General features: G+C 37.4%; 1 protein-coding gene and 1 long non-coding RNA gene across 10 annotated transcripts in view; one reads left to right on the top strand and one right to left on the bottom strand.

The window, feature by feature from the left end:
• Positions 1-16,039, bottom strand: part of LOC134740478 (GTPase-activating protein skywalker) — a 110,856-nt gene extending 94,817 nt beyond the window's left edge. For 6 of the 9 annotated variants that reach the window (XM_063672962.1, XM_063672961.1, XM_063672964.1 and 3 more), the window contains exons 1-2: positions 15,570-16,038; positions 14,041-14,257 (exon numbers count right to left, since the gene is read on the bottom strand). In XM_063672962.1, coding sequence (XP_063529032.1) covers positions 14,041-14,149 — 109 coding nt within the window. In that variant the 5' untranslated portion in view covers positions 14,150-14,257; positions 15,570-16,038. Of the gene's footprint in view, positions 1-14,040; positions 14,258-15,348; positions 15,439-15,569 lie in introns of those variants that run through there. The other 3 variants (XM_063672959.1, XM_063672963.1, XM_063672957.1) reach the window with 2 other exon arrangements.
• The window catches only part of LOC134740516 (uncharacterized), a 245,252-nt gene that overhangs the window by 2,760 nt on the left and 223,565 nt on the right, over positions 1-18,927 (top strand). The gene's annotated exons all lie outside the window — the stretch shown is intronic.

Here is an 18,927-nt window from a genome sequence, read left to right on the forward strand (position 1 = left end):
AACTATTGAAAGAATTCTGTTATAAATTATAATTTAATACAATTTAAGCCGGTGAATAATGTATAGCTGTTAAAATATAATGTAGATTAAGTTTTTTTTAAGTAACAATGTTGCTATGCCCTTACGGGTTGTTTATGTTGTAACCTAAGATATAAATAAGGCCTACTGTAAACACATGTATGCAATAAATGATATGAATATGAAACTGTATTCTCTTCAACAACAACGAATATTGGTCAAACTATCGTTGATTCATACACAGATTTTGGTTTTATAATATATAAAGATAAAAAAAGATAAAAGAATCGCCTGGCGTCCGTTGGCTCGTTGGGTGGATGACGTTCGAAAAATCGCGGGGCACTTTTTGATGAGACTAGCACAGGACCGGGATAAGTGGCGTACACGAAGAGGCCTATGCTCAGCAGTGGGCGACTGAAGGCTAGAATGATGATGATGATGATGAAAGGATGAAAGATAAATAGTCTCAAGGCCCACAATTCTGATGCAATCCAAAACATCGTTTAGATTAGAGCTGTTTTGACCGATAAGCCAAAATCACAAAAAAACGCACCCCCTGTTCCTGTCAAGTCCCACTCTCCACTGTCTCCAGTGTCTATTGTAGTTGTAAATCGACAAATCACAACTGCGGGCTTAGCACGGTAGCATTTTTATCGCCTGTCACCATGCCTGTCACGTTCTAACAAGTATGTAAGTGCAAAAGTGACAGGCATAGTGACAGGTGATAAAAATGCAACCATGCTGACACCGCTGGATTACTACTCGGGGAAACCCCTGGTGCAAATCAATAATAGAGCTAAAAAAAGTTGTAACCGCTTTTGAGCTTTGTAAGCTATTGATATGTATCTAGTTAGTTAGTTAGTTTTGCTGGGCATTTTCCGCAACTCGACATCCAATGTGCCTATTTTGCGTGAAACGAGGTAGCGCTACTCTAACCACCCCAGCTCCTCCACGAAGCCTAGCAAGGTCTTCAGGTTGCTAGTTGCTTCCTTTAGTGTGCATGGATTTCCTAGGTATTTGCTCCTATATACTTCTACCTGTTTACAGTCTAGGAGAATATGTTTTGTTGTTTCTTCTTCTGCCATGCACGCTCTGCACATGGGGCTGTCCGTTTTACCCATGATATGTAGGTGTATCTATTTTACTGGGCCGTTTAAAGCAATATTGTGGCAGCATTTTTTTATAAATACCAAAAAAACTAGTTTCAAATGCGAAGCCAATAATTTTGTACCTCTATACAAATTATGGTATTACTACATAGTATAAAACAAAGTCGCGTCCTGCTGTCTGGATGGATGTCTGTCCCTATGTATGCTTAGATCTTTAAAACTACGCGACAGATTTTAATGCGGTTTCTTTTAATAGATAGAGTGATTCAAGAGGAAGGTTTACATGTATAAAACATCAGCATTGCACCCGTGCAAAGCCGGGGAGGTTCGCTAGTATAGTATACAAATTAAGTAGTGGTGTTAAATAGTACAAGTAACTCAAAAATATTAAATTATCAGAGCGACAAAAAGGTAATTTAGTGCTAAAAGTATACACGGAAGTCGTTTAAGATATATAAAGTACCTGACTTTACAACCGCAATCGTTAATAAGTCCATTAATCATCTTTTTACAGCCTTTTTATGACACATTCAATTAATTTAAATTTTTGTCGTAACATACAATAGTTGTCTTAAAGCTTGCCGTTTATCGTGTGATAATAAATAAGATAAAGTGTCTTTTTACGCGACTGCCCAAAGAAAGAAGTGTTTTCAGCGTTCATGTTTGTGGGTATGTAAGTTACTTTGTTCCACCCTAGCAGCTAAATTCCTTTATAGTGTCAGTATATACTGATATACTGAACAAAAAAGTATTATACTGACACTATTTGACGGAAAGTATCGGTGAATCATAATAATTTATTGACGGAAATTACTCATAGTGTAAAATACCAATCTTTTGGCAATTTGGCAACAAAAATATTTTTAGCTAAATGTAGGATAGCAACCATACTGAGGCAGTTCGTCATTTATTAACAAGGGTTAGTACTGATACCCCTAAAGAAAGGGATCTATTAATAATTATCTCAAACTTCCCACTACCATTTGTGGCTGTCTAATAGACATAAGAGATAATGCAGACGGGCGTTTTGGACCAACCTGCGATTTAGAGCTGATATTGCGCTGATGATTTTTTTCGTCCATGGTGTGAAATAATTTTTAAACACAGGAAACATCCCTATTGTATTGTACCCGCAACGAAGGGCCAAAATAATACATCGCGCTCGCGCAGTATCTCGCTCGCGAGATAGACTAGACTATCCGTCCGTAGGCTTAGCACAGGAGCGCCGTGACAGTATCTCGTCCGCGAGATAAGACTACCCGTCGTTTTCTAACTAATAAGGTAATTAGAGTGGGACGAGTAGTCTAATATCCCTCGGGCGGGATACTGTTGCGGCGTTCCTGTGCTAAGCCTTCTGACAGACTGGTAGTCTATCTCACGCGCGAGATACTGTCGCGGTGCACTCGTGCTAAGCCTACAAAAGCAGCCAGATAGATCTTAGTATTTCTACGTCTAATGGCTCCTCTACACGATGGGCCACCATACTGGCCCACAAAAATGGGCCAGCGTGTAGTGTCGGATGGTTTATGGCGCAGCGGGATGGCGATGTTATGGCCACGGTGTCGGACTGTCGGTTTTTCGTCCGCACATCAAAGGTAGTGGGCCAGCGATGGTGCGTACGCATCTACACGCGGCCCATTCCATAGTGCGCTCAACCATCGCATGGCCATCTCGCTGGTCAAGCGCTGGGCCATCGTGTAGAGGAGCCATAACATACCACCTTGACCTTGTAAGTGTAACGGCTAGGACACATTTTATGACTACCCATTAAAGTTATTTTATTACCGATTCAACTGATTGTGCGGGATGTAAACAAAATACCATTTAAAAAGGTCCATTGAAATCTAACAAATAAGTTCACTATAAAAGTAGAACAATAGCACAGAATAAGTAATAGTATTATCATACAGAAAGCACTTGCAACAGTTGCAATGTTGCAAAGATGCCAATGGGCAACGATAATTGCTTACCATCAGGCAATTCGTCTGATCGTTTGCCTTCTATACCTGCCATAAAAAAACCGGTCAGGTGCGAGTCGGACTCGCGCACGAAGGGTTCCGTACCATTATGCAAAAAACCGGCCATGTGCGAGTCGGACTCGCGCACGAAGGGTTCCGTACCATTACGCAAAAAACTGCAAAAAAATCACGTGTGTTACAACAGCCCCACTTAAATATTTATTTTATTCTGTTTTTAGTATTTGTTGTTATAGCGGCAACAGAAATACATCATCTGTGAAAATTTCAACTGTCTAGCTATCACGGTTCATGAGATACAGCCTGGAGTGGTGACAGACGGACAGACAGACAGCGGAGTCTTAGTATTACTAAAAATTAGTAGTAGTAATAATTAGTATTAGTAAAAACGGGACCCTATTACTAAGTTAGTAATAGGGTCCCGTTTTTACCCTTTGGGTACGAAACCCTAAAAACGGCAACGTTTGTTGTAAAAAATAATGATGCCATTCGATTCCTTACATTTTATTTTAAAAAATATCTTATAGCAACAATATACATAAACGTAATATTTCACCGACTAAATCGCAAATGCCTTGTTTTCCATACATCGAAACGGCTTCCAAGCAATCGCCGTTACATCGTGACGTCACGATGTAGTACCATTTTGTTAGAAGCGTTTCGTCAGTAAAGTGCGGGTGCCAGACTTTGACCATCATTTGTGACTTTTGTATTGCTTTAAGGCAATGGCTCCCATACAGACATTTGATCCTCAAAACAAACCTGATTGACTGATACCATTATTAAAAGAATGTCAAATACCCTATTATGTGATTAAATTAAGTTATTGTGTGTTTAAAATATCCAAAGCGTAAGTTTAAGGTAACCTCGATTCTAAAACCAGATTTTCCCATTTTCCTCGCAACTTTCAATTTTTTTTAAAGCAGAAAGTATTCCAAGTAATTATTCTCATTCTAAACAATATGTTTTGCAACCAATACGTTGTTGGTTGAGGAATACCTCGCACAACATTTATCTACTAATATCATACTCAACCTATGATTAGAGTTAATTTAAAAAACAAGGCCACCAACATTTTCCTTCTACTTCTACCCTGAATTCCATAATTGCAGTAATGTAATAATCAAATGCAAACCGATCTAACACACCTTTCGCCGCGTATTCCAAAAGCTAACACCATCATACGCTAAAACTACCCAATGTAACTTAGACCTGTAACTACTAAGAGTAACTTAGAGAGCGCTTATACTGGTTCTGCTTTTGTTTGGCTCTACTACTATTCGATATGCGTTGAGAATAACGGCTCAGGTGGCGTGACCTCCCCACCACGTGCGTAAACGCATAGTACCCCCCACTTTTCATTCAATCTGTTAATTCTTAAATCTTTATAACTAATATAACTTGAATCTAGATTTAGTAATAACTTTACGTAATGGGAGACAGATCTATAATGGTTTGTTGATAGCGGTTGTGAAATACATCGCTACGCAAGCGTATCAATTATCAACCAAAATAAATGTGATATTTTATTACATATAGTTATCACGGAACTATAGTTCACATTTCAGCTGGTTCGATACAAGCGATTAACTCGTTTGCGAATTCTCACGCTTACCCATCCTGTTTCCTCGTCACGTGGTAGAATGGGAAGGAAGATAGGTTCGCGTCTGGGTTTGAGCAATTGAGCATGTTTGTTCAAAGAGCTTGTGTAAGAGTCATAGACCTAGCATTACATAGACCAGCTATACGCGTGCGCCCGTAAGGGATAGACATAGATGACGTCATAAACGTGGGGATACCATATTGGTAAAAATTACCCCAATATTTGATATCACGTTGGGGCGATTACCTGGAGGCAAAGTTAGCTTGTTTGACGGTATTAAAAAATTGTTAAACAAAATGTCAATGGGTCGTTCTTTTTAGGCGTATAAACAATGAAATACCTCTTATAATTCGCGCAGGTGGTACAAAACTAAACATGTTTAGTAAATAAAACGTAAAATAAAATGTATTATGGGTTTTAATTTAAAGAAATCACAAATCGCAATCACACCAATTAATGTACACCACATTTAATCTTCACAACATTTGTTTATTTATTTTTTGGAATTAGAAGTACGAAAAAACTTCGAGGTCAAAATTACCCATAAAATTATGATATTTTCATCTGGTATCCCTAACATGATTGTTATGCAGCTAAATTAAGAAGAAGTTTAAAAATGGCTGACCTCCGACTCCTACCTACCTACGTAATTTGGGCGGATAATTTTACAAATAATGTTTTGTTAATTTGCGTAAATAATTGTGATATTTTTATTGAAATCGTTTGATTCTACATTGCTTTGAGTGTAACGTAATTTTACGATGTTATTCTCACATATTGCGTTAAGAGGAAGGTGTAAAATACCGTACTTACGTGTGAAAGGTTATGATCTCATATTTTTGCTCAGAGCGGCTATTACAGCCGATTACAGAACAATTCACCAGTATTTTATCAAAGTTCAAGCATTCAAAACGCTAACCATCACTATATTTCATAAGAGAAAGCACAATTTCATACAAAACAACAATAATTAAACAGGCAACGAACAAACATGACATGCCACGTACTTATTTGTTTGCCACAACCTCGGTTGTGGCAGCGGTGGAAAAGTGAAACTATGACAAGGACAAACAATAACAGCGCTTTCTCTGCTACTCCTACTGAAAGATACATAAGACTATCCCGTTCGGTCATTTTCCCCCACTCCTCATGACCGATCCAGTTATACTAGATTCATGGTAAGAGTTCTTTCTAATTCGCATTGATTACGCATAGATAGCGTAACAGTAACACTTAACTAATCGGTGGACCTTATCTAGTTGCAATAAGGTTGAATTTTCAGTTATATGTACTTGTATGTATGGATGTGGTCTATGGTAGTTTGCGCTTGTTTTTTTGCTATTTCGTACGGTACACATCTGGGGCCCGTTTCTCAAAAGCTTGTAACTTGTAATACAAGCGGATTCGGATTCGAATTGTAATTAGTAATACGAGCGGACTTCCACTTATATTACAAGTTACAAGCTTTTGAGAGACGGGCCCCTGGACAATACACAATCTATTAGCTAATGAACTGGGTTTTAGGGCCTTTGGAGATTGAAAAATTATAATATATATCTCTTCTACATACTACATATATATCTAATTCGTATTGGGTATGAATATGAAATTCGGTGGACCTTATGCCTTTTGTAATAAGGTCTACCGATGTAATAAAGTCTACCGATGTAATAAAGTCTACCGATGTAATAAGGTCTACCGATGTAATAAAGTCTACCGATGTAATAAAGTCTACCGATGTAATAAAGTCTACCGATGTAATAAGGTCTACCGATGAAATAAAGTCTACCGATGTAATAAGGTCTACCGATGTAATAAGGTCTACCGAAGCAACTTCACATAACCTGCCTAAGGGGTTTGACCAAATTAGTCACAAAATAGATATTTCGTTGGTCTTCCCTATAAAACAGTTGGAGGCTAATCAGAGCTTGCAATGTGTCAAATGTGTGGAATTATACATATACTTTCTATTATAAATTTCTCAGTGTATAGGTCGCCGTAATGCTGTGTAATTTTTTTGAATTAATAAAAAAAAAAACTAATAAAAAAAAATATGTCAACTGACATTTTTATCGCTTTACAACGTATTAAGGCCGAACCACACTAGCACAGGGCGGACACGCTATACATCAAAAATCACTTGCGTTTTTATGTGTGAACGGCACGTCTGTACACGCGTCATGCGTCATAGTGTGAGTAAGTTGCTTAAAAATAGTACTGAGCGGCCGGCAAACGGCCGTCAATCTGCTGTCGCAGGGTGAGGTATTTCGATGCGATGGGGCGGTGCGTGGCCGTTCTGTATGATAATACTATTACTTATTCTGTGACACTAGATCAACAGTACAACACGTACTGGATGTGCAATTGTGCATACGTAACCATTGCGTTTCGGTCTTTAATCTTCCAGTAAAAGCTAACACCATAGTAGCTGCGCCATGTAGGTCAGTATTATCAGAAGACAAACAATCTCAGCTAATAAGCGTTATCAGGTGAATCTCGGAAGATAACTTATCACACGGCTTAACATTATGTGACGCTTCTGTCTCGGAGAACAGTACTCGTATGAATGAGTCTTTGTTAAATTTTGATACGGGATAACCCACAACCCAGCTAAACTCGCCTCCAGAATCAGGCGAACTTAATTGACATGAGATTGACAGATAAAATGATGTAATACCAGGCCCCTATTTCACCACGGATGACTGACTCACTAACACAATAATACATACGGCTGAAAGCGATTTATTTTTACCTTTATTTGCAACTCATGCCGATCTCCAGATAAATCCGAACAGCCTACTCCAAATCGTTATCTCTCCGGTTTACCATAATATGATAAAGGCATTTACCTTTGAACGCGTGTAGGTATCTGATACGCGAATTGTATCTGACTTGAGGACAAACCATTGTATTTGACGGAAGTTAAAGTTGATTGAAATGAGATAGATGAGAGGATATGTCGGAAATAAGCCGATATGCTGGCGCAGGATCTGTTATGAACTCATTTTCGATACAAGATTTTGTAGCTGACTATTACACTTTCCCATGGTTATCAACTTATCACATAGATGCGGTTCCGCACGCCGCTCTGATGTGTGATCGACTTTCGACATAAATAGCGGCAAATAGTTCTGTTTGATCTTTACGGAAATTAAATTATAAGTGGACAGGATTAATTAGGTTTCCCTTTTGTTTCGATCGGCCTAGCCCCAGAATAAGGTAAGCTTGTGCCATGGAAGATATAAATAAATAGATTAACATCCATGAGGCTGCCGGTCTACTGAGCCGGAGACGAGCGGAGATGTGGGGAATCAACCAATAAACTTTAAATTTAGAAGAATCGAGCAGGGACGAGAATCGGTGGAGACATGCGACTTGTAGAGGAGAACATCTGGACCTATGGAAGCAGAGCAGAAACGGAGACTTTCGCTTCCCTCGGTCAAATAAAGGAGCTAGTTTGGTGAAAATATAAAGTTTGGAGCTAAACCGCCTGTTTCCCTTTCAGAAGTTTCTAACAAGCACTTTGTGTAACAAGATAGTTTATTGTACACAAAGTTTTTTTAAGGGCAAACATTCGTACTTTTCACGTAATAAAGGAAAGACCAATACATGCGGGGTAAACATGATAAATTTCTATGGGAGGCGGAGTTTAGCTCGCTCGTAAGGATCGAGGTAAAAAAAAATCTGAAGTGGTTCACCGGGAATGTCCCCGATTGTACTTACATTGCTTGGTTCGACTTAGGTATTTTTTAAGGTGACGAATCTCTCGCATCGAATGATCGTCTCTAGTTCATTTTTATGTGGAGTTGGAGTAGCTGTCACGTAAATTTTTTGCAGACATTGTAACATTTAATTAAAATTATATAAATTATGTTAAAAACATATTTCTTTAATTATTTTTTAAATAGATTTGAAGGAACTGTCAAAGTGACCATCATTCGACCGACAGTTATTTACCAACCAGTTTCCTATTTTCCCTTTTGTAACTTTAAAACCGGGTTAGAATGCGTTCTCACTGTTACGCTATTGTGGCCAATGTTTGTACAAGCGATGCACAACACGGGCATGTTTCACAAACAACGCTTACGGGGAAACATCTGTAGCTCGTCTCTTTGGAATGATCTACATTTTTTCCGTTTTTGTGTTCCGTATTTTAGTTTTATTTTTCTTTATGTGGCAACAATTTTGCTTATTAAATAGCTGTCCATTTGATTTCATAGTTATTATTTTCCAGGTATTTTTTTAATTTACCGCTTTTTTACGAAACACCGGGCTGACTATAAAGACTTGGTTCACAGATTCTGAAGTGCCGACTATCGACAGAAAGTTTCTAATAATTATTACAAAATTTTCCACATAGACAAAAGGAAACTTTCTTTACTTCTTAAGGCGGGGATTCCTCCAATGTGCGGCATTGTGCAAAACAAGCATTTTTGGTATCCCGCCTTTATATTTTTCAGAAATTTCCGAAGATAGAACGAATCAACGAAGTAAGTAGACACCGCCGTACCTGTTAGAAATTTTGTAATTTTCATGCTTAAACATTTATTTCTAGTCCGGTTCTTACATTATTATCAATATGGGATTTTTTTTGTGTTTGACCGAAGTATCGATTTCAGTTTCGGCAGGTTTCGATATAAAAATCATGTTTCAGCCGAACGTTCGGTTTCGGTCGGACACTATGAGATTTATCACGGGAACACTTCCATCAAACAGCTCAAAGAATTATTTTCTTACTAGCTAAATATTCAAATTCAAATGAGGACAATACCTTCAACCCAGCCACAATAACTACAAGGCCAATTTGATAGTCATTGCGGTAATCGTCTTTAACTGTAATTACCACGGCACACCTATGTAATTATTGAACAGAGCAAATAATGTAACATCTGGTTACATATGGATGGGTATTCTAAAGATTTCTAGAAATAAAAAGCACAGAAAAAGTGCTGTAAATCCAAAGATTATCTTGTTTTTTTTTTTATTTGTGGGGAAGACCGCTATACAATTTTTGGTTGAGAAGAGCGTCATAGGGCAAAAACTATCGCATTTGTATACGTACGTTGCTCAGACACAGTCAGAAAGGAAGAGCATCACTCCTGCTCTTGCTCTACGGACCTAAGTGAAGTAATGTACAAACTTCCCTTATAGACTGTCTTCCCCCGAAAATAAATTATTATTGATTGATTGATTGTTTTTACGGAATCAACTACCACCTCTACCAACCCAGTTCTTATCACCGACTGCAGTTTTTATATTTTTCATTAACATAGTTCAGAAAAATCCTTGTTATTTCTAAACTAGAATGTCCTTTTGGCGTGGCCGCGTTAATTTGAGACACACGAAACTTTGTTTACTTGAACATTGGTTCTGGAAATTTACTTAGCCTATTGTTTATGCATACTCCCAATTTTAACCTACGCCTCACGGACTTGGTCTTTGAATTTGAAAGCTCAGAAGTCCAGACTGGGGGTTTGCCAACAAGCCATGGAGGGTAGCATATTAGGTGTCAAATTGGTGGATCGAGTCCGAAACACCACGCTGCGCTCCAAGACCCAAATCGTCAATGTAGCTCGGAAGGCGGCCATGCTAAAATGGAACTGGGCTGGTCACGTCTGCCGAATGCCGAATGAGTTGTGGGGCAAAATCACTTCAGAGTGGGAGCCCGAAAACTAAAATCGGAGATCTGGCAGACCCTGCCAGCGATGGCGGGATGAACTAGACTCCTTAAAGGAGTGGCCAGACATAGCACTGGACAGAGATCTGTGGAGAAATTGGGAGGAGGCCTTTGTTTATATATATTAATAAATCCTTAGTAATATAATAAAGGGCGCTGTCGAAGAAACAGACTGCAAAATTATCTTAATTATTTTTGTAATTAATAAATGGGCAGTAGCAGATTGTGTGACTATATTATTATTATATAGTTATAGGCGGGTAGCTATGTAGCTGATGAGCCTATGTCACACAGTGTCCATAGTCGCGTAAGCCACAGATAAGATAATTACTTAAATTATGACAACCCTAAATAGCCGAAAGGGATAGTGCCATACATTAGAAAGCGACTGCATGATTCGTCCCTGAATCGCTGTTAAACTTCGGTTTTGTAGGAAGTGTCCTTTCTGAACGGTAGTACTATTATTTATTCGGTGACTATAGTTAGAAGATTAAAGAATAGTGAGTAGTGACATCTGACTAATTTACCACTCGAAAGTGACAAACGCGACAACTATATCACTGATTCGCTACAGAGTTTACAACAGAATATAATACATATAACCATATAACCGCTACACGGTCATACGGCTCGTTTCGGTAATATTTAATGCGTCTTTATTGACTGCTTCCTCAAACCAATGAGGGCTACCGCGTTTAATTTCGCGCGATGGAGGTCTTTCAAAATGTCAAATGCATAGAAGTTTGGGGGGTTTCAAATTGTTTCATCGGGAATTTTCACTCCTTATTCACACTGCCCGATTTACCCACAGGGGCCACAGGCTAATAGGGCTAGGCCTAGGGCGCAAGAAGGGGGCGCGCAAGGAGGGGCGGCGGCGGCTCTGAGTTGAGACAAGCGGGGGGCGGATATACATAGTCAGCCTAGGGCGGTCAGAACTCTGTCAGGCCCTGCTTATTCATAATTGTGGTAAATCTTTGTCCAGTTTTGAATAATCATGGTGAACAATAGATATACTTAGCTCAATAAATGTTAGTGGTTTAAAAAAAACCGGACAAGTGCGAGTCAGACTCGCCCACCGAGGGTTCCGTACTTTTTAGTATTTGTTGTTATAGCGGCAACAGAAATACATCATCTGTGAAAATTTCAACTGTCTAGCTATCACGGTTCATGAGATACAGCCTGGTGACAGACAGACGGACAGCGGAGTCTTAGTAATAGGGTTCCGTTTTTACCCTTTGAGTACGGAACCCTAAAAAGTGCCAACTAAAATATATGTAAAAATAAACGGGTTGAAAAATGACACATTTAGGGCCAGTTGCACCAACCACAATTAACCTTTTGGACGCCAATGACCGATATATGAGCACCGCAGGTCCATAGCCAAAGACGGATTAATCGGTCAAAGACCACAGAGCAACATAGACCTACGTGCATGTGCATAAAGTTCAATTTCAATGAATTCAATTTTTCAGGTAGTATGGCTCCATCGATACTGTCGATGATTTTGCCAACGTCAAAGTGGGATCCACGTGGGATCGAATTAATATTTCTTGATTAAAACATATAGGCCAACGGCCATAGTCAGTGAACGGTAAACAATAAAATTATGGGCCTCTAGGGCTCAAGCCAGACACGGTTAGAGGTAGAAATACCAAATGCTCTTAGAGCACGACGTTGTTCGGTGGTTGTTGTAGTTGTCTCGTAAAACCGATAGCTGGATTTTACGAGAAGCACGTGGACTACCGGCCGTTGACTCCAAAACGGTGGTTAAACACGCTTTGAGATTAATTCTCCATTCACTGCACACTACCACATTAGATTACTGTATAATAAAGTTATCGATATTACACATTAAACAATATTAATGAGCAAAAAACAAAGGAATTAATCACGAGGCTACTATCAAGATGGCGTTCGAACCGGAAGAAAAGTTCAATTTCAGTTTTGACACTTTTGACATTTCGGTGACGTGGCGTCCTAATGACAGCTTTTGTGGTTGACTTGGCGTCGAAAAGGTTAACAGACTGATGAAAAATGGGAGGAAAATTTTGGGTAGCTTATTAACCCAACCTCTTGTCTGTAGTGTTAAGATTAAGATAATTCTCGAATACCTCTTGCATTCACAGAGATAAATGTGATTAAATTTCAATCACACCGTTATCACCACAGATAAGGATAATATTACATACAAAGAAAATTACTACTTCAACAAGATTATCTTGCACAGTAAATAGTATTATGCATCCTTGGCATGTATTTTAAGATTATGCATATGAATTAGTTATTATGTCATTTAATAATGACAATACAGATGTCAGGGATCATTATTAACATAACATTAACTTGTGCCTGTGTTTATAATGGTAATTATTTATTAAAAACTATATTGCATACAGTTGTGTGCAAATCAAATATTAGTCAATAGGAAAATGAAAATTAGGGGAAAACTATAGATAACTACATATAAAATAAACGAGCCATAATTATTATGTCAGTCATAAAAATACCCAAAAATCACAAACTTAATGGAAGAATGGAACCATTATTTATGAACCATGAAAATATTTTTTATGTTGTGAAATTCTGATTCTGTAATTCCTTTACCACTTAGGTCTTAGGTATACCCTAATACAACCAGCCTAATACAACTTTTATTTTGAAGATAAGTGTCCAAATTCCAAAGATCATCATAAAACTATCAAATCAATATTATAAATCTAAGAGTAAGAAGTTAAGAACTAAGAAGTATTACTTTCTAATCAATATTTTTTTGAAATTATGAAGTTTATGATAGCGATCTGGGGAGCATTTTTTATTTATAAGTTTATTTTAAGTTTTATAAGCTTAGTTTAGTTTTACAGATTAGTTAGTTTATTTAATTTTAAAAGCTCAATGTTACCTATTCATATTGTTTTTCTATTGAAGTTTATAGGTACATTATTTTATTGTAATATGAATAGAGCAATAAAATTATTCTCTAGAAGTGTATAACATTTTATTATTAGTCATTATGTGCCCACTGATAGGCAGAGGTCTCCCCCTATTCCCGTTTAGCCATTTCCTGCCAATCTATGTATATAAAACAGTTACATTATATATAGATTTGATTGAAGTACCTTTGAAGGTATATTATTATCTTCATAATGATTTGGAGATCCACTAAGAAAGGATTTTCTCACAGATACTTTTCTTAAGTAAGAGAGTATTGATAGTAAATCATAAAGCTTCTTTATGTATTCTGGCTAAGGCATAAGTTAGTTTTATAATACATTTATGATTATTTATAATGTATTGTTTTGTTTACCCAGGTACTGGATGTTGTATTTATAAATTATTATATGTGAATGCACAGTCAGCTTTGAGTCAGCTTAAAGCTGAAACATGCACATCAATGTCCACTTGTGTTGTGTAGTCTTCGAAAGTGTTCATTGAGTTTTTAAAAGAGTTTATCGAGGGTGCACTGATCACTGACTCGGGCAAACTGTTCCACACTGTTCCAAATATTGCTAAATGTGTATTTTTCATGAAATTTTTAAAGAAATTGTTTGGCACATCCTTCTAGGGTCCATGAGGCAGTTTTTTTACATTGTAATAACTTTTATTTTTACCATGGTGCAATGATATATTAGGAATATTTTATTTAAAAATCACACTCACCTGGTGGGCTATCGGTGAGTATAGTAATTCCGGTGGGGTCAACATGCGGCGGGAACGCCTCATACATGTCGGCCTCCTCTTCCAGCACGGCCGACAACATGGCGGGCATCACTACACAACACAACACTACACAGTCCTGGCTGCCCGGGGCTCATGCGCATGAGCCCACCCGAGCCATAGCTGGCCTAGGTCAAATCCTGCTGCACCATCTTCAAATCTGTAATACAAAAAAAAAGATGAGCCAATTCTTTATTTAAATACTATATCAGTGGCAAACAAGAATACGGATCGCCTGATGGAAAGCCGTTACAGTAGACGCCTGCAACTCTAGAGGTGTTACATGCGCGACGCCGACCCTAACACCCCGCACCCTCGTTGAGTTCTGGGAACCTTACTCACTGGCAGGAACACAACACTATGAGTAGTAATCTTACACAATGATCTTACTAACATGTTCACTGTGATGGAATTAAAAGACCCCATGCAAAGTAAGTTTGTTCAGTTACACTATTTGCTTAGGGAAGGTGTTAAGACATGGCCAGACAGGAGCCACACAACCTTTAAAAGCGTATTATGGTTGGAATGGTGGATGGAGGACGGGGTAGTGGACATCCACCAACCCGATGGGTAGACACTGTAAAGAAAGCCTGCCAGGAATCTACACAGGTGCCTATTATCAGGAAGGCAGAAAATTGTGGTGAATGGTGCAGCCTCGGTGGACAAAATAACAACCTCATGTGGTCGCAATGTCAGCCATGAGAAGCCGAGGAAGAAGAAGAGGTAATAGGCGCTAGCACATATTGTTCACTCTTAGACATATGGTTAAAGGCATATTCTCAGAAATTTTGACTGGTACCACTGTGATCCGGGTGGACGGTTATAGTATTTGCCTTTAATGCAGAAGACACTGGATCTATCCCACCCCTTAGGTACTGGCTTTGGACACTTTTTTAAAGAAATTATTTCAGTTTATAAATTTGAATAGGAAAAAGTATAAGTCTGATTTTAGAGGGTATGTCAAAGATATGGATAAGAATCACTTTAAAATACTATAAAGTTGTGCAATAATCCATCAGGGTGTGAAAAATCTCCTCTGAAACGAACAAGATAATTCTCTATAGGATAATTTCAATATTCATGAGGTTCTAGAAAAAAATACCGGGTAAATTATTACTGATGAATGTTACCGAATATTTGATGAACTAAGTGGTCAATTAGCAAGCTTGGCATCATGAAACTATTCTAGATTTATTCCGTAATCTTATTAGCAAATTTCTCACTTGGCAATCAAATAAACAAATGTCTTACACAGTACACCGCTATAGCAAGGCTGCATTCACAGTGAGTTATCAACACTAATCAAATGATTACACCAGATAAGTGACTGGCTGATTCAGTTACCTAATTGATTATAATTAAACCTTGTTTGGATCAGCTGATCCCAGCGGCTGCCAGCACTTGACATGTTAAAGCTATTTTAAGAACCCAGCTTCAATGTCAGCTGGACTTTTACTTTAGAAAGGACTCACCGCAATCCTGGTAGTAAATGGCACGGAGGAGAAGTGGCGACTCCGTAGTTACCGCTTTAGGGTACCCCAACGACTAAGGCCCGAGCCCGAGCGCTCCCGGCCCGACGCAATCTCGATTAGGATAATAGCCCCCGACCGACGGTCTACGCTTTGTCACTTAAACGAACCACACTGAACAGTATGAACATCACTCGGCATCAATAACTGACAATACGCACTCATACATTGTATTAAAAGATCAATTTCACTGATAATTTCAACTAATTTTGACTATTAGTCAAATTATCTTTATGCCGTTTGTGTTAGTGATTATGTGTCTTGCGATTGATATGTGCGGATTGTTCGAATTCGATTTTTGCGGAAAAAACTTCGGTTAGCCCGGTCGACGATGTGAAATAACACGTCCGCGATTTGTGGGAACGCGAGTACTCGCAGTCGCTCTCGGCCTCTCGCGCGGTCGTCGCTCGTCGCTCGGAATGCCATAGACTTATGACTCAGACGTGTCAGCTGTTTCTGCCTACAGGCTGTGAACTATGGGGATTAAGGTTGCAAAAAAAGGGGCCGTCATTTATCGTCATATTTGTTACATTATAAATGCACATTATTTCATTGTCATTTTAAATAAATTTGATAAAGAGTAATTTTATCTTAAACAATCAGTCACGTACTTGACTTTCTGGTTTTACAAAAGTTTGTCTGTACCGTGTTTGTTTACCACGCAGTTCCGTATAAAATGCGATAGAGAGGCAGATAAAGAAGTTTTGATTTTTATTTTTGCGATAGGGTCTAATCATGGGTCTAATCTGTGCGGAAAGAGAAGAGTAGTGGAATGTATGGGGTTCAATACATTTCACGATCACGACTCATCTCTTTCCGCTGCTTTCCGCACAGATGCTAAGTTGTTTTCGATATTCGATACAATACAGAGTTTATATCATAAGAGTGAAAATGATATTCTTCTGACTACACACTTGCTACACACACTCTTGTGTGAAAGGTCGGCAAATTATATTATAGACATAGACTGTCAAGCCATTTCCGTCAGTAGAAAAAAGCGGCAAATTTAAAAAATGTAGGCGCGAAGGGTTATCGTCCCATAGAAAATTTGAATTTACCGCGGGACTATTAGATATTAAAAATGTTTAAATAATTAGGTAGGTACCTACCTTATTTTAATACGTGGGATTATGGTTAAACAGGATTAAGACAACAACAACAATTATGGTCAAACCGTTTACCAATATTTTGGCATATCTGGTTTTGTTTGTACAATATGCTTAATCTTAGGTTTGTATACTCTTTTTCAGCAGGTAAAAGTGAAGTTTGGTTTAACTTTATATAAATTGCTTTCGTGACTGTGACTTACAATATATATTATAATGTATGTATTGATATCTGCAACTGTAGTAATATAGGTACGCATATTTTACTCATTAGTTTAATTACCCAGCCAATGCACTAAATAATATTGTTTACAATATGACATTTTCCTTTATTTTCTGGAATCTGGCAACAAACATCTGTAGTTTCGTGACAACGGGATAGGTATATTTAGAATACGGTATGAGTGACAAGGATATACAGAATTCAGGATACCAAAAAAAAAACACAAATTTTATAAAAGAAATATTTACTTAAGACACTTATCAGCTGTGTTTGATTACTTAACAAAAGCTTTATTTATTAGACATTGTATTGATTGTTTGTATTATAGTATGTATGCATAGCAACATTACTAAACCATAGACAAATAAGTAATGAAAATCCTACTATTTGGTAAGAAATTAAAAGAACGCTAAAACGAAAGGATTCAATGAGGGCTATCGTTTTTTTGCTCACCAGTTGGCGCCTCTGTTGATGGTGGTCCAAAAGACTAAAGAACAGCTGTCAGTCATTGAAGTGACATTTGACATTTCGAACTATGGAAAAGACCACCATCTACACTACCGCCCCTAGCGGCGAATTCATACGCGTTATCCCTTCATTTCCGAACATTTACCTATTCAGCAAATAGGCCACATGGACACTTTTATAGTTGGTCAAACCAAATTGGCAGTAAATAAGAACAAAAAAAAAACTATACTCATCCTTTTCTTTTGGGTGCTAGTACTAGTATAAGACAAAGAGAGTATGATTCTCTCTGTCTATGTTTGGAATGAGACAGTCCTTTGACAAACTATTCATGTCAAATTATTTTATAAGCAATACAAATAAATCATAAAAAATATTAAATACAATTTAAAATATCGATTCAGTGAAATATTACATAATTAATTAGGGGAACAATTATTAAAATGATCACCAAATGTTATCGAGCAAATTAATGCGCTATTTTCACCTAAATAAACCACTATGACTGCTATAAAATTTATGCATATTACCATTACAGAACGGAACTGCTACCAGAAAAGTAGGTTAGGTTAGGTTAGAACTGCAATCCTCACAGAATTGAACTGCTATCAGAAAAGTGGGTTAGGTTAGAACTGCGATCCGTACCGTCCGTACAGAACCGAACTGCTATCAGAAAAGTGGATTAATTACATTAATAGGATAACGAGATATTTGAATGAGATTTTAATTAAAATGTGGTTAAAATTTTGGTGATCATTATCACCTTTGCACCCGGTACAGCTCGCGGAGGTCTTTTTGAATAAAATATTTTAGTTAGTTTTGTAGTTTATTGTTTAATCCCATTTTTTTTATACACTGTAATGTCATGTAAATGTGTTTTCAATAAATTTTTTCACTTCATTAAGTAACTATTTTTGGGTTAACAATGATTATTTTGGTGTTATTTGCTTTATGGAGTTTTAATTTTGGTGATCATTTACAATTTTTAGCAGTAAATATGTTTTTTTTTACGTTATATTTTACTATATCTGGACTATCTGGTGATCAGTTAAATACCAGCCATTAATTAGAGATTAATACAGTCTAGATGTTTTTTTTTTTGTAAGTTGTTACAAAAAAAAACTGTAATAAAAAAATAACAACTGACAAATGTTAAAATATTCCTGACTGTTGGAACCATTTATCCAATGGCTCATATAAGATGCTTTTCACAAAAGTTTGAAAAAATTAATCGTTGTTGAAATACACTCGTTTGGTTAAATGAAAATTTGGCAAATGAAGCATCGGACAAACATTTTTCAACGTTGCGATACGATAACCGTAATCATAATAATTTATTGATAATATAAAATGACATGTCAGTTAAAAAGGTTACAGTGCGTAACTAAGATAATAATATCGTAAAATTTTAAACTAGAAATTTAACTTAAATAATTAATTATAGTTTGTCAAAGGACTCTCTCATTTCAAACATAGACAGAGAGAATCATACTATCTTTGTTTTACA

Source organism: Cydia strobilella, chromosome 4 (assembly GCF_947568885.1).
Source record: "Cydia strobilella chromosome 4, ilCydStro3.1, whole genome shotgun sequence".
Classification (NCBI taxonomy): domain Eukaryota; kingdom Metazoa; phylum Arthropoda; class Insecta; order Lepidoptera; family Tortricidae; genus Cydia; species Cydia strobilella.